General features: G+C 48.7%; 1 protein-coding gene across 1 annotated transcript in view; it reads right to left on the reverse strand.

Moving 5' to 3' along the window:
• IMPA2 (inositol monophosphatase 2) overlaps positions 1 to 18,527 on the reverse strand; it is a 57,727-nt gene that overhangs the window by 37,731 nt on the left and 1,469 nt on the right. The window contains exon 2 of the mRNA XM_017498473.1: positions 3,122 to 3,255. Coding sequence (XP_017353962.1) covers positions 3,122 to 3,255 — 134 coding nt within the window. The remainder of the gene's footprint in view (positions 1 to 3,121; positions 3,256 to 18,527) is intronic.

Consider the following 18,527-nt stretch of genomic DNA (forward strand, 5'->3'; position numbering starts at 1 on the left):
TTACCGGGTATATATCCCAAGGATTATAAATCGTTCTATTATAAGGACACATGCACATATATGTTCACTGCAGCACTGCTTACAATAGCAAAGACTTGGGACCAACCCAAATGCCCATCGATGACAGACTGGACAGGGAAAATGTGGCACATATACACTATGGAATACTACGCGGCCATAAAAAACGATGAGTTCGTGTCCTTTCTAGGGACATGGATGAACCTAGAGACCATCATTCTCAGCAAACTGACACAGGAACAGAAAATCAAACACCACATGTTCTTACCCCTAGGCGGGTGTTTAACAATGGGAACACATGGACACAAGGAGGAGAGCATCACACACTGAGGACTGTTGGGGGGGACTAGGGGAGGGACAGTGGGGGCTAGGGAGTTGGGCAGGATAACATGGGGAGAAATGCCAGATATAGGTGATGGATATGGAGGCAGCAAACCATATTGGCATGTATGTATCTATGCAACAATCCTGCATGTTCTTTACATGTACCCCAGAACCTAAAATGCAGTAAAAAATGTATGTATATATATATATATATATATAATTTTTTAAAAAATTAGAAAAAAAAAAAAGAAAACTTCATTTGATCTCAATTTTTGAGGCAAACTGAGAAGAGAAGATAACACCTGCTTTCATCTTGTCTTTGCATTCACCCCCAGAGCCAGGGAGGACGGGGTGACACACAGGCTGTGGCTGACAGTGGTGCAGCCAGTGTTCACTGGCTTGTGGGCTAGAGTTTGGGAACCCCAGCTCTCAATCACTGACTCCTGGTCAGGTGTGTGAGTCTGACCTACCAGGGGGCCTTTTCAGAGATGGACGCTGGTGTCAGCCCTTGGGCAGGCTTCCAGGTAAGCCTGCCTTGCCCTACCTATAATCCCCTGCTTTGGGTCATGGTTTTCCAAAGGAGCTCTAGAGCCTAATGGTCCCTGGCAACCCTAAGGCTTCAAGGGTGGAGGGAGGTACCTGTGCTCACTCCATAATACATCAACTTTTATCCTGTGTCTACAACGAGTATCTAAATTTACCTCTTACAAATGGAACCAACTACATACATTTACACAACAGTGGGTTGCATGCAATGTCCGAGTGCAGTTTGTCCAAGTGACCTGCTGAAACACATCACAGCCCCAGTAACTTCACTGTGCCTGGTCTTACATTTCCTCCCAGCCTTTACCAGACCCCACACAGATAAGCCAGCTCTCCCCTGCCACATCCACATGGCTCATCACTATAGAAACCTCTAGCCCTATACAATTAATAAAGGACCTGGAAACAGCTGGCTGGTTACTGTAGCATGTTTCCTCTCAAAAATTCCTTATGATAAATTCTTTTCATATTGCCCTTTAATTAAAATTATGTTTTAAAAGGTTTTTTAAAAATCACAAACATTTTACATCCTATAACCATTGTAACTGATGCCAGGGATCCCAACCTTAAGCAGAGTAAGGAAATAGAAAGTAAGAGAAGCTTAAACTCAAATGTTGTCAGCAAAACAAACATGAGCCACTGGTAGACAGAAATTCAGAGGCAGAGCTGGTAACCTAGCTTGAGATAACCTAACTAGTTAGAAGGAAACAACAGGAAAAAAGGAGGTATGTATTTTAACACTGGCTTGTTCTTTCATATAATCATTCACAGCAACAACAAAAAATATACTGAGAGCCAGGTGCAGTGGCTCCTGTAATACCAGCTACTCAAGAGGCTGAACCAAGGGGATCACCCGAACCCAGGAGTTCAACGCTATGATCACGCCACTGCACTCCAACGTGGGCAACTGAGTAAGACCTTATCTCTTAAAAAATGCATTAAAAATCAATGTAAAGAAAAGTATTTTAAGCCCACCATGTGCTGAATGAACACTGAGGGAGATTAACGTCTATATTTCTGCCACCTAAGTCCATATAAACCCGGATCACAACAGTTATAATACTCTATAGCCAGAAATTCAATAACTGGCATTCAGTTTTAGGAATCCAACATCTTTTTTCTTTTTTTTTTGAGACGGAGTCTCGCTCTGTAGCCCAGGCTGGAGTGCAGTGGCTCAATCTCGGCTCACTGCAACCTCCACCTCCTGGGTCCTGGTTCAAGCGATTCTCTGGCCTCAGCCTCCCGAGTAGCTGGGATTGCAGGCATGCGCCACCACGCCTGGCTAATTTTTGTATTTTTAGTAGAGACAGGGTTTCACCATGTTGGTCAGGCTGGTCTTGAACTCCTGACCTTGTGATACACCTGCCTCAGCCTCCCAAAGTGCTGGGATTACAGGCGTGAGCCACTGCACCCAGCCAGAATCCAACATCCTTAAGAAATTCTACATAATGAAGAAAAAAGATGCCTTGCATCCAAGGTACTGGTCTTCAAAATCTGTACTGCAGAACTCCAGAGGTGAGGGACGGGCCTCAGAGCCCCCCCAGAGTTAAAGAGGACGTCTCAATCTGGGGTTCACAACTCCCTTGGAACTCTATCCAAATTGCTATGTGAGTATTTTAATTTTTCTGAACAAAAGATCAATAGCTAGCATCAAATACTTAAAAGGTGACTCCAAAAACGTTAAGAAATGCTCCTACAGGCTTCCTGTGGGGACAGCTCTGGGAACCGGCTGTGGCAGCCACTCCCACCATGCCCTCTGGCCTGGGCAAGGGGGTGTGCATGGCTCAGCACTGGTGGTGGGCCGGGGGCCCCATGCAGCTGCCAGTGCCACGTGGCATCCCAGCCTCCTGGGAAAGTTCCCCAGGCAGCTGAGCAGGCACAGGCCAGCAGGGAACATCACCACGCCAGGCTTCTTAGAATGGGTCACATTTCTAGTGGGTCCTTCTAGAAATAACAAATGGTTTAGTACAGGGGTACAAGGAGCTTTTCCTGAGCATACGATATTCTTAAGAGGATGTATCAACATGATGGTTGTTAAGATGACAGTAAAAAGAATGAAAACAGGGCTCAGTTTGCTTACTAAGTAACTGACGGATCGCAGGTCAGCCTGCGTGGCTTAGGGCTTCATGTCTGGCCACATCAACAAATGGCAGAGACCCCTGACCCCTGCAGACCCTGCCTTCTCTATTAGTGTGACAAGGGTTACTGGGGGTGTTTCCCAGAGAAATACACCTACCTGTGTGAAGGAAACCTTTCTCGCAACTCAGAAATAATTAAATCTTCCACAAGGTGATCCGTTTCTGTCACTAGATCTGCAGCTGATGTTTTTGTTGAGACACGTTTTTCCTCAGTCAGGGCCTTCCTGATGATCTAAAATAAAAGTACAGAAGCTGGGTTAAACGTCCAAGCATCCTCTTCCCAGGCGAAAGAATTCTCCACTCCTTTGAATCCGCTCTGTTTTCAGCCTGCCATGGGGAGGGCGCAGCATGTGTGGCTCTGTGGGTCACTGACTTCTTACATCACTGACCTCGGAGCTAGTATCACAGCCTAGGCTCTCTGGGTTTCTAGTGAGCCTTAATGTCTCAACCATTATTCTTTTACAAAACAGACTCACTGCTTGAAATTATTTTGTCCCACCTGTGAAACAATTTTTATTTGAGTAAAAGAAAAACACAGGGGTTTTGAAAAGAGTATGAAACTTCCTCCATAAGAACTGCCCAAAACAAGATCATGTTATACACCTGTGCCCCATGTAATCCCATGAATTCAAATTTAGGAGATCTCTGTATAAAGCAAAAGCTTATTTTCCCTAATTCACTTTATCCCATGAAATGGGATATGCCCTCAAATCTAGATTGCAAATGTTCCCACTGAGAACCCAGGAGAGCTAAACTGTGTTTCAGGAACCACGGCCAGCTCTCACTGCTGCTCTGGGTTGGAGCAGCCTCAGCTGTCACAGAGTTCACACAGGATCCACAGGGCTGAGCTCAGACACAGGCTCCACAGCTGTGCAAGCTGCCAACACACTGGTCTACACCTATCACAGCTAAGCATAGGGGCAAGGAGTGGGATGGCTCCAAGAACCCCAGGAAAACCCAAACGGGAAGGGATAAAGAGTGGCGAATCAGTCACTGGACACCTCCAGAGGGACTAGTTCTGGTCCAGCCTGGGCCTTTTTTCTCCTTTTTGTTTTAAGACTAGGTCTTTCTCTGTCACCTAGGCCAAAGTGTGGTGTCACGATCACAGCTGACAGCAACTCAAACCCCAGGGCTCAAGTAACCCTCCCACCTCAGTCTCCCCAGTAGCTGGGACAACAGGCACTAGTATTGTACCTGGCTAATTTTTTATTTTTTGGAGAGACAGGGTCTTGCTATGTTAGCCAGGCAGGTCTCAAACTCTTGGGCTCAACTGATCCTCCCACCTCTGCCTCCCAAAGTGCTGAAATGACAGAGTGAGCCACCGGGCCCAGCTCTTGCCCATTTCTGTTCGTCAACAACCTGGTGTCTCCCTCATCATGATGACAAAATCAGGGCACCTAAACACAAATTCAGAGCCTTCCTCCAAAACCAGTTACACCCCAAAATCTTGTATTTCTCTCAAAAGGACCATCAATTGGCCAGGTACCTAGACGTGACGTCCATCACCCTACAAGCTTCTGGTAAGCACGCACTGAGGACCCACTCATGCCAGGCCCTGTGCTGCCAGACGAAGCACATGGGGAATTCTACAGAACAAGCAGGAGCCCCCGAAACTCAGCCTCCCATGTGCTCCACTCCATGCAGGGCCCACCTGCTCTTCTCATTGCCTGCATCCCAGAGCTGGCCCATCCCATATTGAGCTGAGGCAGTTTTTCTTTTAAGCTTGGTTGCAAAAATAACAGATACATATAATAGAAAATTCAGAGTGTGATAGGTCATACCAAAAACAGGCATACAGCGACCACACAGCCACGTCCTCCGGGTAGCCATAACTCCAGGACTTCATATTCTTACAACAGCCCCCAGCTCCCACCACCCAGGCTCTGCCTCTGGCCAGGGTTTGCCAGTTCCTGCTCATTGCCGCCAGGTCAATTTTATTAAATCACCAATTTGCACACAGCACTCTCTCAACAAATCAAGCTCCACAGGCCTTGTTTGTGACTCACACTCCTCACTTGTGGCTCCCGTGGCACCTGCCTATGCTCCAGAACCCTCAACTCTGAGCTGGCCAGACAGGCCTTTGGCACAAAGCTTATCTCATGTGTAGCCACAGTGATTCCGGGCATGTGTGTGTCTCTGTTGTGTATCTATGAGTGTGTGTTCATGTGGTGTGGGGGAGTCAGGGTATGTGTGTCTCTGTGTGTATCTCAGTGTGTGTATGTTACTGTGGTGTGAAAAGGTTCACATCACACTATGTCTATCTCTTTGTGTGTGAGGTGTCAGTGTGGTGTGGGAAGATGCAGGGTGTGGTGTGTCTATGTGTGTCTCTTTGGGTGCGTATGGATTTCTGTGTATGTGTGTGTTGCTGTGGTGTGAAGGGATGCAGTGTGTCTTTATGTCTGTGTGTGTGTGTGTGTGTGTGTGTGTGTGTGTGTGTATCTGTGTGTCTCTGTGTGTATCTCTGAGGGGGTGTGTGTGTGTGTGTTGCTGCGGTATGAGAGGATGCAGGGTATGTGTGCCTCTATGTCTATCTCTGTATGTGTGTGTATCAGTGTAGAGGGTGTGTGTGACTCTGTATATCTCTGGGTGTGTATGGATTTCTGGGTGTGTGTATTGGTGTGGCGTGGGGTTGTGGGGAGCGTGTGCATAGAGGCAGGGTGAGAAAGACACCCCAACCAGGGGACACAGCCCCAGAGAGGATATGGCAGCAGAGCCTCTGGGATCTCATGGAAGGGCAGACTGTGGCTGCACAGGTCTGACTGGGGTCCGAAAGCTGCCTTTCTGGTAAGCTCTAGGGTGATCCCGATGCATGTTACTCACTTGAGTAACATAGGGCTAGAGCAGGTTCTCAAACCCCCACGTGAAGAGGGCCACTAGGAGACCAAGACGTTCCATCTCAGCAGGCGGGGGTGGGCAGGTGGGGTGAGGGGCTCCACGTTTTGAACCAGCACCCCCAGTGAGTCCGGGAACTCCACCCAGGACCACCAGCTGAGGAGACAGCCGCTTTACTTCATGCTTGTGGCATCCCCACAGGGGGAACGGCCGCGAAGCTACCTCCAAGTGTGGATAGCATTCCAATCGTCCACCCTTGCAGCCTCCATGCAGCAGCTGGACGGGGAATCTTCAGACCCCAATCACATCAGATCACTTTACTACTGCAGAAAATGATCCAATGGCTTCCTGCTGCTCACAGAACAAATCCCAAGCCCCAGGGCCCTTGGAAAACTCCAAATTCCAAATCCCAGGGCCAACTCTTCACAGCTCACTTCCAACAGGTCAGCCCCAAGTTGCTCTCCGGCTTCGCTCTGGGGTTTTATCACTGATCCTAACCAAATCTGTTTCTGCCCCAGGGACTTCCTGTTTTCTGGTTCTTGTACAACTTATCGTATCCCATCTGAAACCGTCCTTCCTGTCTGTTTTGTTGTTGACTGTCTCTCCCAGGCAGCTCCTGAGAGCAGAGCTCTTTCTGCTTCCCCGCTGTACCCCTAGCATGAGGAATGCTCCCTGGCATTCAACAGGTACACAGAGTTCTTTGAAAGAATGAATAAAACATACACTGGGCTGCTTGAATAGACTATGCAACATTTTTCCAAACTGGAACATGTGACTGTGTGAGTGCTGACAACCCAGGTCCTTCTGTCTGGCTGTTTTTCTGGTTGCCCTGTTGAAAAGATCCAGTGCCTCCATCCACGAGTCCCACCTCCTGGAGCCTGACCACATCTGCTTCATGCACTCTCCCGGCACAGCCAGACGCACTTCCTAAAACACTCACAGTGACAACGCATCTCCCCAGCAGAGCACTTGGTGGCGCCCTGTCACTATGTGGATAAAGTCAAAACCCCCCGAAAGGGAGCATACAATAGCTTCCAGATTTGTCCTTGCAGCAGAGACCATTTGATCCCAAAAGCCCAGTATCCCTTTCTTCCTTTCAGGAACAGAACCCCCAAGTTGGAGCAAGCACAGAGCCACCTCGCAATCTGCACGCCATGCCTCCCATGCAGATACGTGCAGCCTCAGCACCAAGTTCTGCCCAAGAGGGTGGGACTGGAAGCAAGATCTGCAGCTTCTGAGTCACATCCTCAAAAGGACATTGCCTTGCACTTCCTTGTGTTCCGTTCCCCCTTGCCACAGGCTACAAAGTAGGTGTGCTGTCTATGCAGGAAGAGAAAACCTTGGAGCAACAAGGGAGAAGGAAGCTGGGTCCCTGGGTGACTTCGTGGAGCAGACCGCCCCACTCCCATACCTCTAACTAACTAGACTTCACCTGCTCCTGTTACTGGCCTCTGTGAAGAAACCAAACCATCAGCCCAGCAGCTGTGCACCTTCCCCAATCCCTCCTTTCTCAGCTCCCCTCACCTCCAAGCTTTGAGAACCCCATGGCCCTGCCACACGTTATCACTCATCCTGGAGTCTCCTGATGGAACCGGCACTGGCGGCCTGAGCCAGCCCACTGTCCTCCTCCCTTATGACTCAGTTCAAACACCACCTTCCACCAGGAGTCTCCAGCTTCTGCGGGCAGAGGGGGCACTTGCCCGACTGTGACTACAGCACTTATGCAAACCACCAACTGGCACCCACAGCACTTATCATTCCATGCATCTGCTCAACCAGCCTGGGTAAGGAACACTGCCTTCTCTCTCCGTCCACCTCCAACAAGTCATGGTACAGCCGGCATGGGGGCTGCCACACAGGAGTCTCCAGAAAGACCTGCTGAGTGGATGCATAAAGAGTCCTTGGCTGCTGCACGCTGAGCTCACAGTTAACTAAACACTAGAAGACCTTTTAATAGGTACTCCGTGTCACCTTATCTAAGCTCGCCGGTATTTATGCACTCAGTTTTCCACATTCAAAACATACACAGCTGTGTGTGTGGAGGACATGTGTGCTGAGGGCCCTGGGGGCAGCCTGGAGAATATCTGCTGCAATCTGGATGTGCCCCCCAGGAAAATGGGCCCAGTCATTAAATACATAGTGGGAAGAGGTATAGAATCAGAGCCAGGACACTGTGTTGTGTTATGCTGTTATTTTTCTCTTGAGACAGGGTCTCTCTGTTGCCCCAGGTGGAGTGCAATGGCACAATCTTGGTTCACTGTAGCCTTGACCTCCTGAACTCAAGCAATACTCCTGCCTCAGCCTCCCCAGTGGCTGCATCTACAAGCATGTGCCACCATGCCCGGCTCATTTTTATTTGTATTTTGGAGAAGTGAGGTCTCACTATATTGACAAGACTGGTCTCAAACTCTTGACCTCAAGTGATCCTCCCGCCTCAGCCTCCCAAAGTGCTGGGATTAAGGTGTGAGCCACTACACCCTGCCTTCATGATCTTTTAAAGTATTAACTATTTTCTGATTTTATTAATATTTATTCCCGCAGTTTCTCTGATGGCTTTTTTTGTGGGTGTGTTAGGAGGCCAGCCACAGGGCTCCAACATGCCTGTGCCTCCTAGCAGCACGGCAGGTGACCCTGTGGCCAGCCTCTCCCTCTAGACTTGGCCTCACCATCGGGCTGTTGTCTTGCGTCAGGTGTGCAAGGCAATTCCCACCCAGCCAGGGCCACACACCCCATGCCAGGTTCAAGCCCCCTGGGATTTTCTCCCTCCCACACCTCTGTGTCTTTGGACATGATGTCCCTTGTGCCTGCAGTGACATCCCTGGATACCTCCTGCCTCTCTGTGATCTCAGCTTCCACCTACTCCAGCACAGCTCCTCCAGGAAGCCACTCGTGTGGCCGTCCGCCCACTGGTCTGGCTGAAGCCCCTTTTCTGGGTCAGCTACTATACTACATAACCCACTGTACTTGGCCACTGCCCTGTCCCCTACACTGGACCATGCACTCCTCCAGGCTGGGAACTCTGCATTTCATCCCAGTAGCTCCAGGAACTACCCTCACCCCAGGCAGGGGAATGATACCAGCGACACGCACTCATATGCACCAGAGGAGGCTTTACCAGGTGTACTCGGGGGCGTTGCACGCAGGGGGGCTGCACAAGGTAGCTTCCTTCAGTCACCAACAGACAATGACACTAAGCTAACCTAAGTAAACTCAGAAGGCCTGTCCTGTAGCTCTTCATGAAGAAGATGCATATGAAAAATTCCCCTCTAGGATGTAATCCTTGTTTTCAGCAGTTTCATAGCATCAGTGGGAATAGAGGGGGATAAAGTATACTCTAGAATCAGACAGTTCTGAATTCCAGTTCTACATGGGTTCTCAGGGCCTTAGTTTCCTCTTCTGTAATAACAGTATATCTAAGACATTGGGGTGTTTTAAGAATCACAGGAGGTATTGTACCAAAAGGTCTTAGTACACAAACTGATTGATTTACACATAGAACAGTATCAGTGGTGAGAACATGTATCTGAGAAAATTTAATGACTTATGACAAAAAATAAGAACGTAACATACATACAATGTGCAAGTTGCAAAGGGGATGCTAAAATACTAGGTTAAGAAAAGTTTAATTCACAAACAGTCCTATGCTAAGAGAAAAGCTGATGAAAAGTGCGTATTTCTAAAATCAGTGAGACTCAAGCAGCCCTGCCTTTTAGCGAGGATCACATCCACAGAGCGGGGGAGCACGTGGGGTCACTGGTTCAGTTTCCACTGAACCCCTTTACCATGGCTATTTTCCCTCAGTCTTAGAGATTTTAAACACTCTTATTCCACCAGCAATAAGTTAGGTATACTGGTTTTTAATTAATGTTTTTCAGCTACTCGCTAACTAAGCATATACTTCACAGACCCCCTGGCTTGGGACTCTCCTTCCAGTAGAATTCTGTTAATACATAACATGTAAAATATGGGCCTGAAGTCACTGAAGCCTGAATTTCAAATCTAAAAGAAAAGGTCACCATCAACTCCAGCTTCAGAGACATCCCAGGCTGACATATTCATGGAGATATCCAAATGTCTTTCCTGTCTCACCCCACCTTGGTCTTGTGTTCCTGTCCCATCCGACCTTCATGCCTGTCACTGCAGGGCAGGTGGCATGTGCTCTGGAACCCAGGCCCTGCACATCACCCAAGAAGCAGCACACTGGAGCCTTGCCAGAGTGCAGTTTCAATAGGTGACGTGTCTTTCTCTCTGTCAGGTCAGGAAGGTGGCCACTGGAGGTGTGCGCCTGACAACACGCCTCATGTTTATGCTTCCAGATTTACTGCAACACCACTGAATCGTGGTGTGATGGTTACTTTAACATGTCAACTTGACTGAGCTATGCGGAGCACAGATATTTGGTAAAGCATTGTTCTGGGCCAGGCACAATGGCTCACATCTGTAACCCTAGCACTGTGGAGGCCAAGGCAGGCAGATCACCTGAGATCAGGAGTTCAAGACCAGCCTGGCCAACATGGCAAAACCCTGTCTCTACTAAAAATACAAAAATGAGCTGGGTGTGCTGGCGCACGTCTGTAATCCCAGTTACTAAGGAGGCTGAGGCAGGAGAATCGCTTGAGCCTAGGAGGCAGAGGATGCAGTGAACAAAGATTTCACCACTGCACTCCAGCCTGGGAGACAGAGCAAGACTCCATCTAAAAAAAAAAAAAAAAAAAAAAAAAAAAAAAAAAAAAAAAAAATTTAAGGTGTTTTTTGAAAGGGAGAAAAAAATTTTTTTTTTTGAAAAATAAAATTTAAAAAAAGCCCTCCTGGGTTCAAGCGATTCTCCTGCTTCAAACTCCCAAGTAACTGGGAATATAAGCATGCACCACCACGCCCAGCTAACTTTTTTGTATTTTTAGTAGAAATGGGGTTTCAGCATGTTAGCCAGACTGGTCTAGAACCACTGACCTCAAATGATCTGCCCACCTCAGCCTCCCAAAGTGTTGGGATTATAGGCATGAGTTACGGTGCCTGGCCAGGTGTCAGCATCCTAATCAGGAAAGTAGATCACCCTACTTCATGTGGGCGGGCCTCGTCCAATCAGCTGAGGGCCCAAACAGAATGAAAAAGCTGACCCTCCCGCAAGTAAGAAGCGGCTCTTGGCAGGTAGCCGTGGGACTGCTAAGCTCCTCCTGACCTATGGCCTGCGAACCGGAACATCAGCTCTCTCCCTGGGTCTCCAGCTGCCAACCCACTCTGCAGACTGAACCCACCTGCCTCCTGCCAGGCCTGTTTCTCTGAAGAACGCTGACAAAGGTGACAATAAAACCTAACAGTTCATCAGACACCCAAGTAATAACATGCCTATCATATGGTGTCACGTGGCACAAGTGGTCAGCATTTCACAGCTGTTCACACATTGCAAATCTCTGCATGATCTCAACCCCAGGAGGAAGAGGAGGAACCCGTCCAAGCAGAGGTGGCTCTCAGGCCAGCCCGCCTCAGGCTCTCCAATCCTCAGCACCTCCTTCAGCCTCGTGACTATATTTCTCCTCACCTTCATCTCTACTCGCCCTCTGCCCTGACAAGCCACTGGCACCTCCCATACCCATGCCAGCAGCCACCCATCACCCGCATCCCAGCTGCATTCTCTGTGTTGCAGGGCCCGTGGCTGTGGCCCCTACCTCCTCTCATGACTTTCCTCCTAGATCCCCACCATTCTGCGGCTCATCTTCCATCATTCCTTGAAAGTGGGCATTTGCAAGCCCTCGGGACTGCCCCAGCAGCTGAGCTCCCTGGAGATGGCCTCCACTTCTTCACACCCTCCCCAACTCCATGGCCTGAGCTCACGCATACGGAGCACTTCCTCTCCCCCGTGCCGTTCTGAGCAGTTCACCTGCACATATACTCCACACAGTAACTCTGAGGACAGCAAAACTTATTCTCCTCATGCTAAAGATGAGGAAACAGAGGCACAAAGAAATGGAGACAGTTGCCCAAGATCCCGCAGCACAGGAAAAGGGCACAGGAAAAGGGATCCCAGCACCACAGTCCAAGTCCTCCACCGCTAAACAGAGCTGACCCCACAGCTGTAGCCATCGCAACTGATCACTTCCTAATCCCTCTCCAGTTCACATTTCTCTCAACAGCAATGACAGCCCGCCAGCAGCATGAGCCAGAAACCCAGTAGTCCTTTATTCCTATGTCTTCCTCAATGTATGACTCATCATCAAGTCCACCCCAACTCACAGCCCCCAAGCGCCACACCCCATCAATTCAAGCAGGACACCCACCTGCAACTCTGCCCTCCACACAGGGCCCCCAAGTACTGACCTCCTCTCTCCCACCTCAAGCTTCAGCCAAACGGCATTTCTTGCAGGTCCTAGGTGCTGTGCTCTCTTTTCCCCTTCCGCTTTTCATCTTCTCTACCAGTCCCGATACCTCTTCTTCCCTCTCCCCTCCCCAAGACCATCACCGAACTTTCCTAGCTGACTCCTGCTTTTCTTTCTAAAGACACCCTCAGCTGTGACTTCCTCCAGGAAGTTGTCCACATACCAGGCACTGGGATGGCCTCCCAGTCCACCTGCACACTGCGGTGACCAGCGACTGGCCAGGTCTGCACCTCCTCCATCACTCACATGAGAGGTGAGCCCAAGGGCAGGGCACCACTGTGCAGACGGCCTCCTGCAGTGCTCACAGCAGGCTGGGACAGTGGACACAAGATCCTGAAACTGGCTCTGCCTAGGGACCAAGGCCTTTCCCCACCTCCCACAGAAGAAAGAAGATGCAAACCAGGCTCCAGGCTCCAGGCTCCAGTCTCCACTGGGCCCAGGAGGGTCCAGGAGACAGGGAGGGGCCTGGAATCCTGAACTCCCCTCTCCTCCAAGTCTCAGCTCCCAGTGCCTTTAAGCTCCTGCCTTCCTCTACCCCTAAAGCTCGGGGAGATTGGGGCCTGTATCTTACTAGCAACCTCTCCATCCTCTGGCTGAGTGATTTTACCCACCCTTCTCCCCCAAACTCCAAAGACAGTAATCTCCCCTGGGCAGCGCTTCATTTGGGCAAGCAAGTGACTATCTCAGGGCTGCAGTGAGCTACAGTTGAGTCCAGGACTCACTCTTCCCATGGGGATGAGGTCTTTACCAGCCTCTCCTTAAGGGGGCACAGGTGGGACCTCTCTGGTGCTCCAGAGTGCTGAGGGCTAGGATGAGGCTGCCCAGTGGCAGGGACAGTGCCTTCTGCCCTCCTGCTGCTTCTCAGGCAGCTTTTGTTAGCAAAGTAGGTAGGAAATGGCAGGGACCTCTCAGACAAGGTCAAAGCAGTGAGCCTCGGACACTTGGAGACCATGTGCGGCCCCCGCCCCACCAAAGGGACAGCTGCTACTCTGTGCCTGCCAGCTGCTGTCTCACAGGAATTCTGTCTCTGCTGCTGTCTGAAATGTTGGCGAGTTTTCGAATTTCTCATGTAGGCTGACCCCACCCTGTGGAGCTAAGCAGACACTGGAGGCGTGGACCAGGCAAGGCAGGGGCTCAAGGCCGTCACCATTGCCTCCTTTCCTCCTCCTGCCTCCTCTTCCTCCAGCAGCAGGTGCGCTCAGCCCAGGCAGGAAGAGTGGGGAAGCCTTTTCTGGAGAAATGAACCACTTCAAAAATGACCTCCACAAACTGGCATTTGCGAGGATCCCAAGGAGGAAAACGGGAGCCTGACCTGGGCTCGTCTGACAGCAAAGCCCATCAGCAGTCAAGCCTGCTCTCCTCCTGTCCAGGGCATGGCCCTAAATACCATCTCCAGGACCGTGACCTCCACACGGCATCTCTGCCATCAGTTTGGATCCAAATGCAACATCTCCATTTAGTGAAACCCTGTCTTTACAAAAATTAAAAAATATTATCCAGGCATGGTGACGCATGCCTGTAGTCCCAGCTACTCGGGAGGCTGAGGTGAGAGGATCACTTGAGCCCAGGAGGTGGAAGCTGTGATTGTACCACTGCACTCCAGCCAGGGAAACAAAGCGAGACCCTGTCTCAAAACAATAAGAAATCTACTGGCAATTCGAGCTTACCCTGACCAGAAGAAAACACTCCACTCCCATCTCCAACCTGTTCCTCCTGCAGTTTTGCCATCTTGGGAAGTAGCAAATCCATTTAACCAGTTTTTCAGGCCTAAACCCTTAAAGTCATCCTTGTCTCCTCTCTTTCTCACACCCCACATCCAACCCAGCGACAAACCCTGTCATCTCAGCCTTCAAAATAAATGTTCCTTCTTCGCTGCACCCCAGTCAAATCCACCATTTCTCACGTGGCTTCCTATCAGATACCTGACTCTGGTCCCCCTAGTGTCCTACACAGGGCCCCATGCAGCAGCCAGGGTGGTCCCCCTGCATAGAGTCCGGTAAAGCCCCACACAGGACTCTGCCCCAAACCTCCCCTCACACTCAGAGTAAAAAGGCTAATGTCCTTTTCTGAATTGTTCAATGATTCTTTGTTGGATGAATACATTTCTAATCAGTATTTTAGTACCATCATCTTAAAAGCAAACAATATCAAAGAAGCCAATAAACATGTGCATTTAAGTTCATTAATTACCTAAGAAACGCAAATGAAAACCACAATAAAATGCCACCTCAAGCCCATCAGGATGGCTACAATATAAAAGACAGACCATACCAAGTGCTGTGGAAGACATGGGGAAATGGGAGCCCTCACACACTGCAGGGTGAAGTGTATCTTGGTATATCCTCTTTAGAGAACTACTTGGCAGAATTTACATTCCCAATGACATAGCAATTCTACTCCGACTATTAATAAATCACAACAGAAATGCATACATACATAATCAAAAGACATGTGTAAGAATGTTCACAGCAACATTATCCGAATTAACTCCAAACTCGATATTATCTAGTTTGCTCAAGAGTTGAATGAGGCCTGGCACGGTGGCTCGTGCCTATAATCCCAGCACTTTGGGAGGCCAAGGTGGGTGGATCACTTGAGGTCAGGAGTTTGAGATCAGCCTGACCAATACGGTGAAGCCTCGTCTCTACTAAAAATACAAAAATTAGCCAGAAGTGGTGGCTCATGCCTGTAGATCCAGCTATTTGGGAGGCTGAGGCAGAATTGCTTGAACTCAGGAGGCAGAGGCTGTGGTGAGCTGAGATCATAACACCACACTCCAGCCTGAGCAAGAGAGCTAGGTTTCATCCAAAAAAAAATAAAAATAAAAATAAATGACCAGGCCCGGTGGCTCATGCCTGTAATCTCAGCATTTTAAAAAGCCGAGGTAGGTGGATCACTTGATGTCAGAGATTCAAGACCAGCCTGGCCAACGTGGTGAAACCCTGTCTCTAATAAAAATAAAAAAATTAGCCAGGCATGGTGGTGTGCACCTGCAAACCCAGCTACTCGGGAGACTGAGGCACGAGAATTGCTTGAACCTGGAAGGCACAGGTTGCAGTGAGCCAAGATCATGCCACTGTACTTCAGCCTAGGCGACAGAGCGAGACTCCATCTCAAAAATAAATAGGCCAGGCAAGGTGGCTCTCGCCTGTAATCCCAGCACTTTGGGAGGCCAGGTCGGGCGGATCACCTGAGGTCGGGAGTTCGAGACCAGCCTGACGAACATGGAGAAACACCGTCTGCACTAAAATACAAAATTAGCGGGGCATGGTGGCGCATGCCTGTAATCCCAGCTACTTGGGAGGCTGAGGCAGGAGAACTGCTTGAACCCAGGAGGTAAAGGTTGCGGTGAGCCAAGATCACACCATTGCACTCCAGCCTGGGCAACAACAGTAAAACTCCATCTGAAAAAAATAAATAAATAAATAAATTTTAAAAATAAAACAGACCAGGCGCAGTGGCTCACGCCTATAATCCCAGCACTTTGGGAGGCTGAGGCAGGTGGATCACGAGGTCAAGAGATCGAGACCATCCTGGTCAACATGGTGAAACCCCGTCTCTACTAAAAATACAAAAATTAGCTGGTCATGGTGCGCGCCTGTAGTCCCAGCTACTCGGGAGGCTGAGGCAGGAGAATTGCTTGAACCCAGGAGGCAGAGGCTGCGGCGAGCCGAGATCGTGCCATTGCACTCCAGCCTGGATAATAAGAACGAAACTCCGTCTCAAAATAAATAAATAAAACAGTTGAATGAATAGTGATATACTCACATAATAAAATACCATGCAGTGGAAGTTCCCATAGTGCCACTCCAGACTGGCTGCGTCTATGTGAGCAGGAACATGTGAGGTGGACACAGGTGCCGGCACTGAAAATGTGTGGATCACAGAAAGAAACCAGATTTCAACTGCATAGAGCCAGAAGCAAGTCTGTGAAAAACAGACTGGCTTATAATAATGTATAAAAAATTCATAGAAGGTTCTCAATTTGGTGGCATCCTAAAAATACACATAGCCAATTGTTACCAATAGCAAGTTTGAAGCCTAAATTAACTTTTCTAAATTATCAGTAATAAATTTCAATCGGCCAAGCTATAGGAAAGGCTGAATTTATCTTTCTGTTCTCCCCATATAAACTATTACAAAACCATTGTCATTCTACAAACAGTATGAAGCCAAAAAAAGAGGAAAAAGTATTACAGAAATATGAGAAGCAGTGAAAGAACTGTTATTTTTGTGTATTTTGTGATATGTGCAGTATTTCTTAGCATCTTAAAAATTTGTAGATGCGACAATTCTTATTCTAAATAATCTTATATCTAAATTTTTTATTTTCTTTCTTTTTATTTATTTTTTTTTTTGAGACAGAGTTTCGCTCTTATCGCCCAGGCTGGAATGCAGTGGCACAATCTAGGCTCACTGCATCCCTGGCATCCTGGGTTCAAGCAATTCTCCAGCCTCAGCCTCATGAGTAGCTGGGATTACAGAAATGCACCATGCCCAAATGATATCTGTATTTTTAGTAGAGACAGGGTTTCACCATGTTGGCCAGGCTGGTCTCAATCTCCTGACCTCAGGTGATCCACTCGCCTCGGCCTCCCAAAGTGCTGGGATTACAGGCTTGGGCCACCATGCTGGACCAACTTTGCATTTTCTTAAAGAGGACCCCTGAAATTGTCTAAGTTTCTGGCCCAACAAAACTGGCTCAACCCCATGGGGGGATTTTAAAGGCAGAGCTGTCTACCATACTTCTATTCATACATCACATAAAAGATAACAAGCACCCACGTCGGTGAAGGCTGTCATCTGTACTTGAGGTGGGGCTGTGGTCATTCCCTCCCTAAAACCCACCATCACGATGTGGGTGGCTGGAACTGGAAGAGCAGGGATGACTCCCAGGGTCACTGAAGGAAGAGTGGCACAGAGCCACAGAGGGGGCAGGCGAGGGAATTGGAAGCCTAACCCCTGGGACAGGGAAGCCTCCTAGGATTGAGGCAGAGGAGAGATGGAAGCAGCTTTTCCAGGGCCACCTTGAGTGGAACCAGTGTCTAAGAGAGAAGGGACAGTGCACCTTTAACTCTTGGGAGGTCCCTCCCTCCGCTCCCTCACCTTTCAGCATCTAGAACCCAGACTCCATCTCAGGGGCAACTGAGAGAAGCTACCAATAGAGCAGCAGAATGCTAGGTGCTGGTGAAGGGTGGGCATCTGGGGCCACAGCAACTTTGCCAACACGCTTTTTACTAAGGAGGATTTCAAAAGGATCACCACTCACAACCTTTATACCCGAACCAAGCCATTTGGCTAAAGGATGTGTTCTCCAGTCAGCACCCGATTGCATTAGAAGACAATCTGTCCCTCTTTACACAGGTTCCGATGACCTTGTGTGGCTTCTGTTTGTCCCTGCTGCAAACCATTCCAGCCATTCCCTCAGCACTGCCCGGCAGGCAGGAAGCATCCGCATAATGCCCGAGGGGGAGCCCCAGCAGCCAGGGCTTCCTGACCGGACTCCTAATGGAAGCATCTTTATTTCAACCCTCTCCTGCGTTTAAAAAAAGCTTTTTTTGTTGTTGGCAAGTTGCGAAGACATGAAATATCTCTTAAATAAGTTAAAAGTCATAGGAGCCTTAGAACTGTCCCTGCTCTATTGCAAGTTCCTGATGCACATTTGTTAAATAATAACACAAAATTTAAAAATCTGTTTCTTCAAGGACCTAAATTTGAAAAGTACGGAAGCCTCTAACTTAACGTTAATCACCAGGGTTTACACAGCAGCGTCTGAATCCTAAGCTGGGTTCTCAATGCCTCAAGAAAGGAAAGGTTTTTGGTAGAACCTAAAAGTTCCTCAATATCTGGCTGATGCTTGCTCTGGAAGGAAAGCTAGGAGGCAGGAAAGGAGGGAAGGAGAGGCCGTGTTTCATGCACACAGCAGACCTGCTTTCCAGGAAGAACACTTGCGCTGAAGTTACAAGCTTCATCTGCCTTGCAGGAAGGTTTAGGGTCCTCCTTTTCCTATAGGAAAGGGTCAGGACATAAGGATGGAGTTTCACAACACTTTTAAATTCATTCATTCTTTACAGGCTGAGTCTTGGGTCCTTAAAACCAGAGGGAAGGAAGGCCCTTCAACAAAAAACGTGTCCACTTAGTAAAAACAGGATTAGAGGATTTGCACCAAGGTAAAGCACTATCCATACTTTGTGACAACTCACTTCAAATTTTAGATTGGTAACAGTCTTATTTTAATATCTAGGGAAAACCGGTACAGCATGTTCAAACTGCCAGACCTCAAAAAAAAAAAAAAAAA

The sequence above is a fragment of the Cebus imitator genome, unplaced genomic scaffold (assembly GCF_001604975.1).
Source record: "Cebus imitator isolate Cc_AM_T3 unplaced genomic scaffold, Cebus_imitator-1.0 Scaffold242, whole genome shotgun sequence".
Lineage (NCBI taxonomy): Eukaryota > Metazoa > Chordata > Mammalia > Primates > Cebidae > Cebus > Cebus imitator.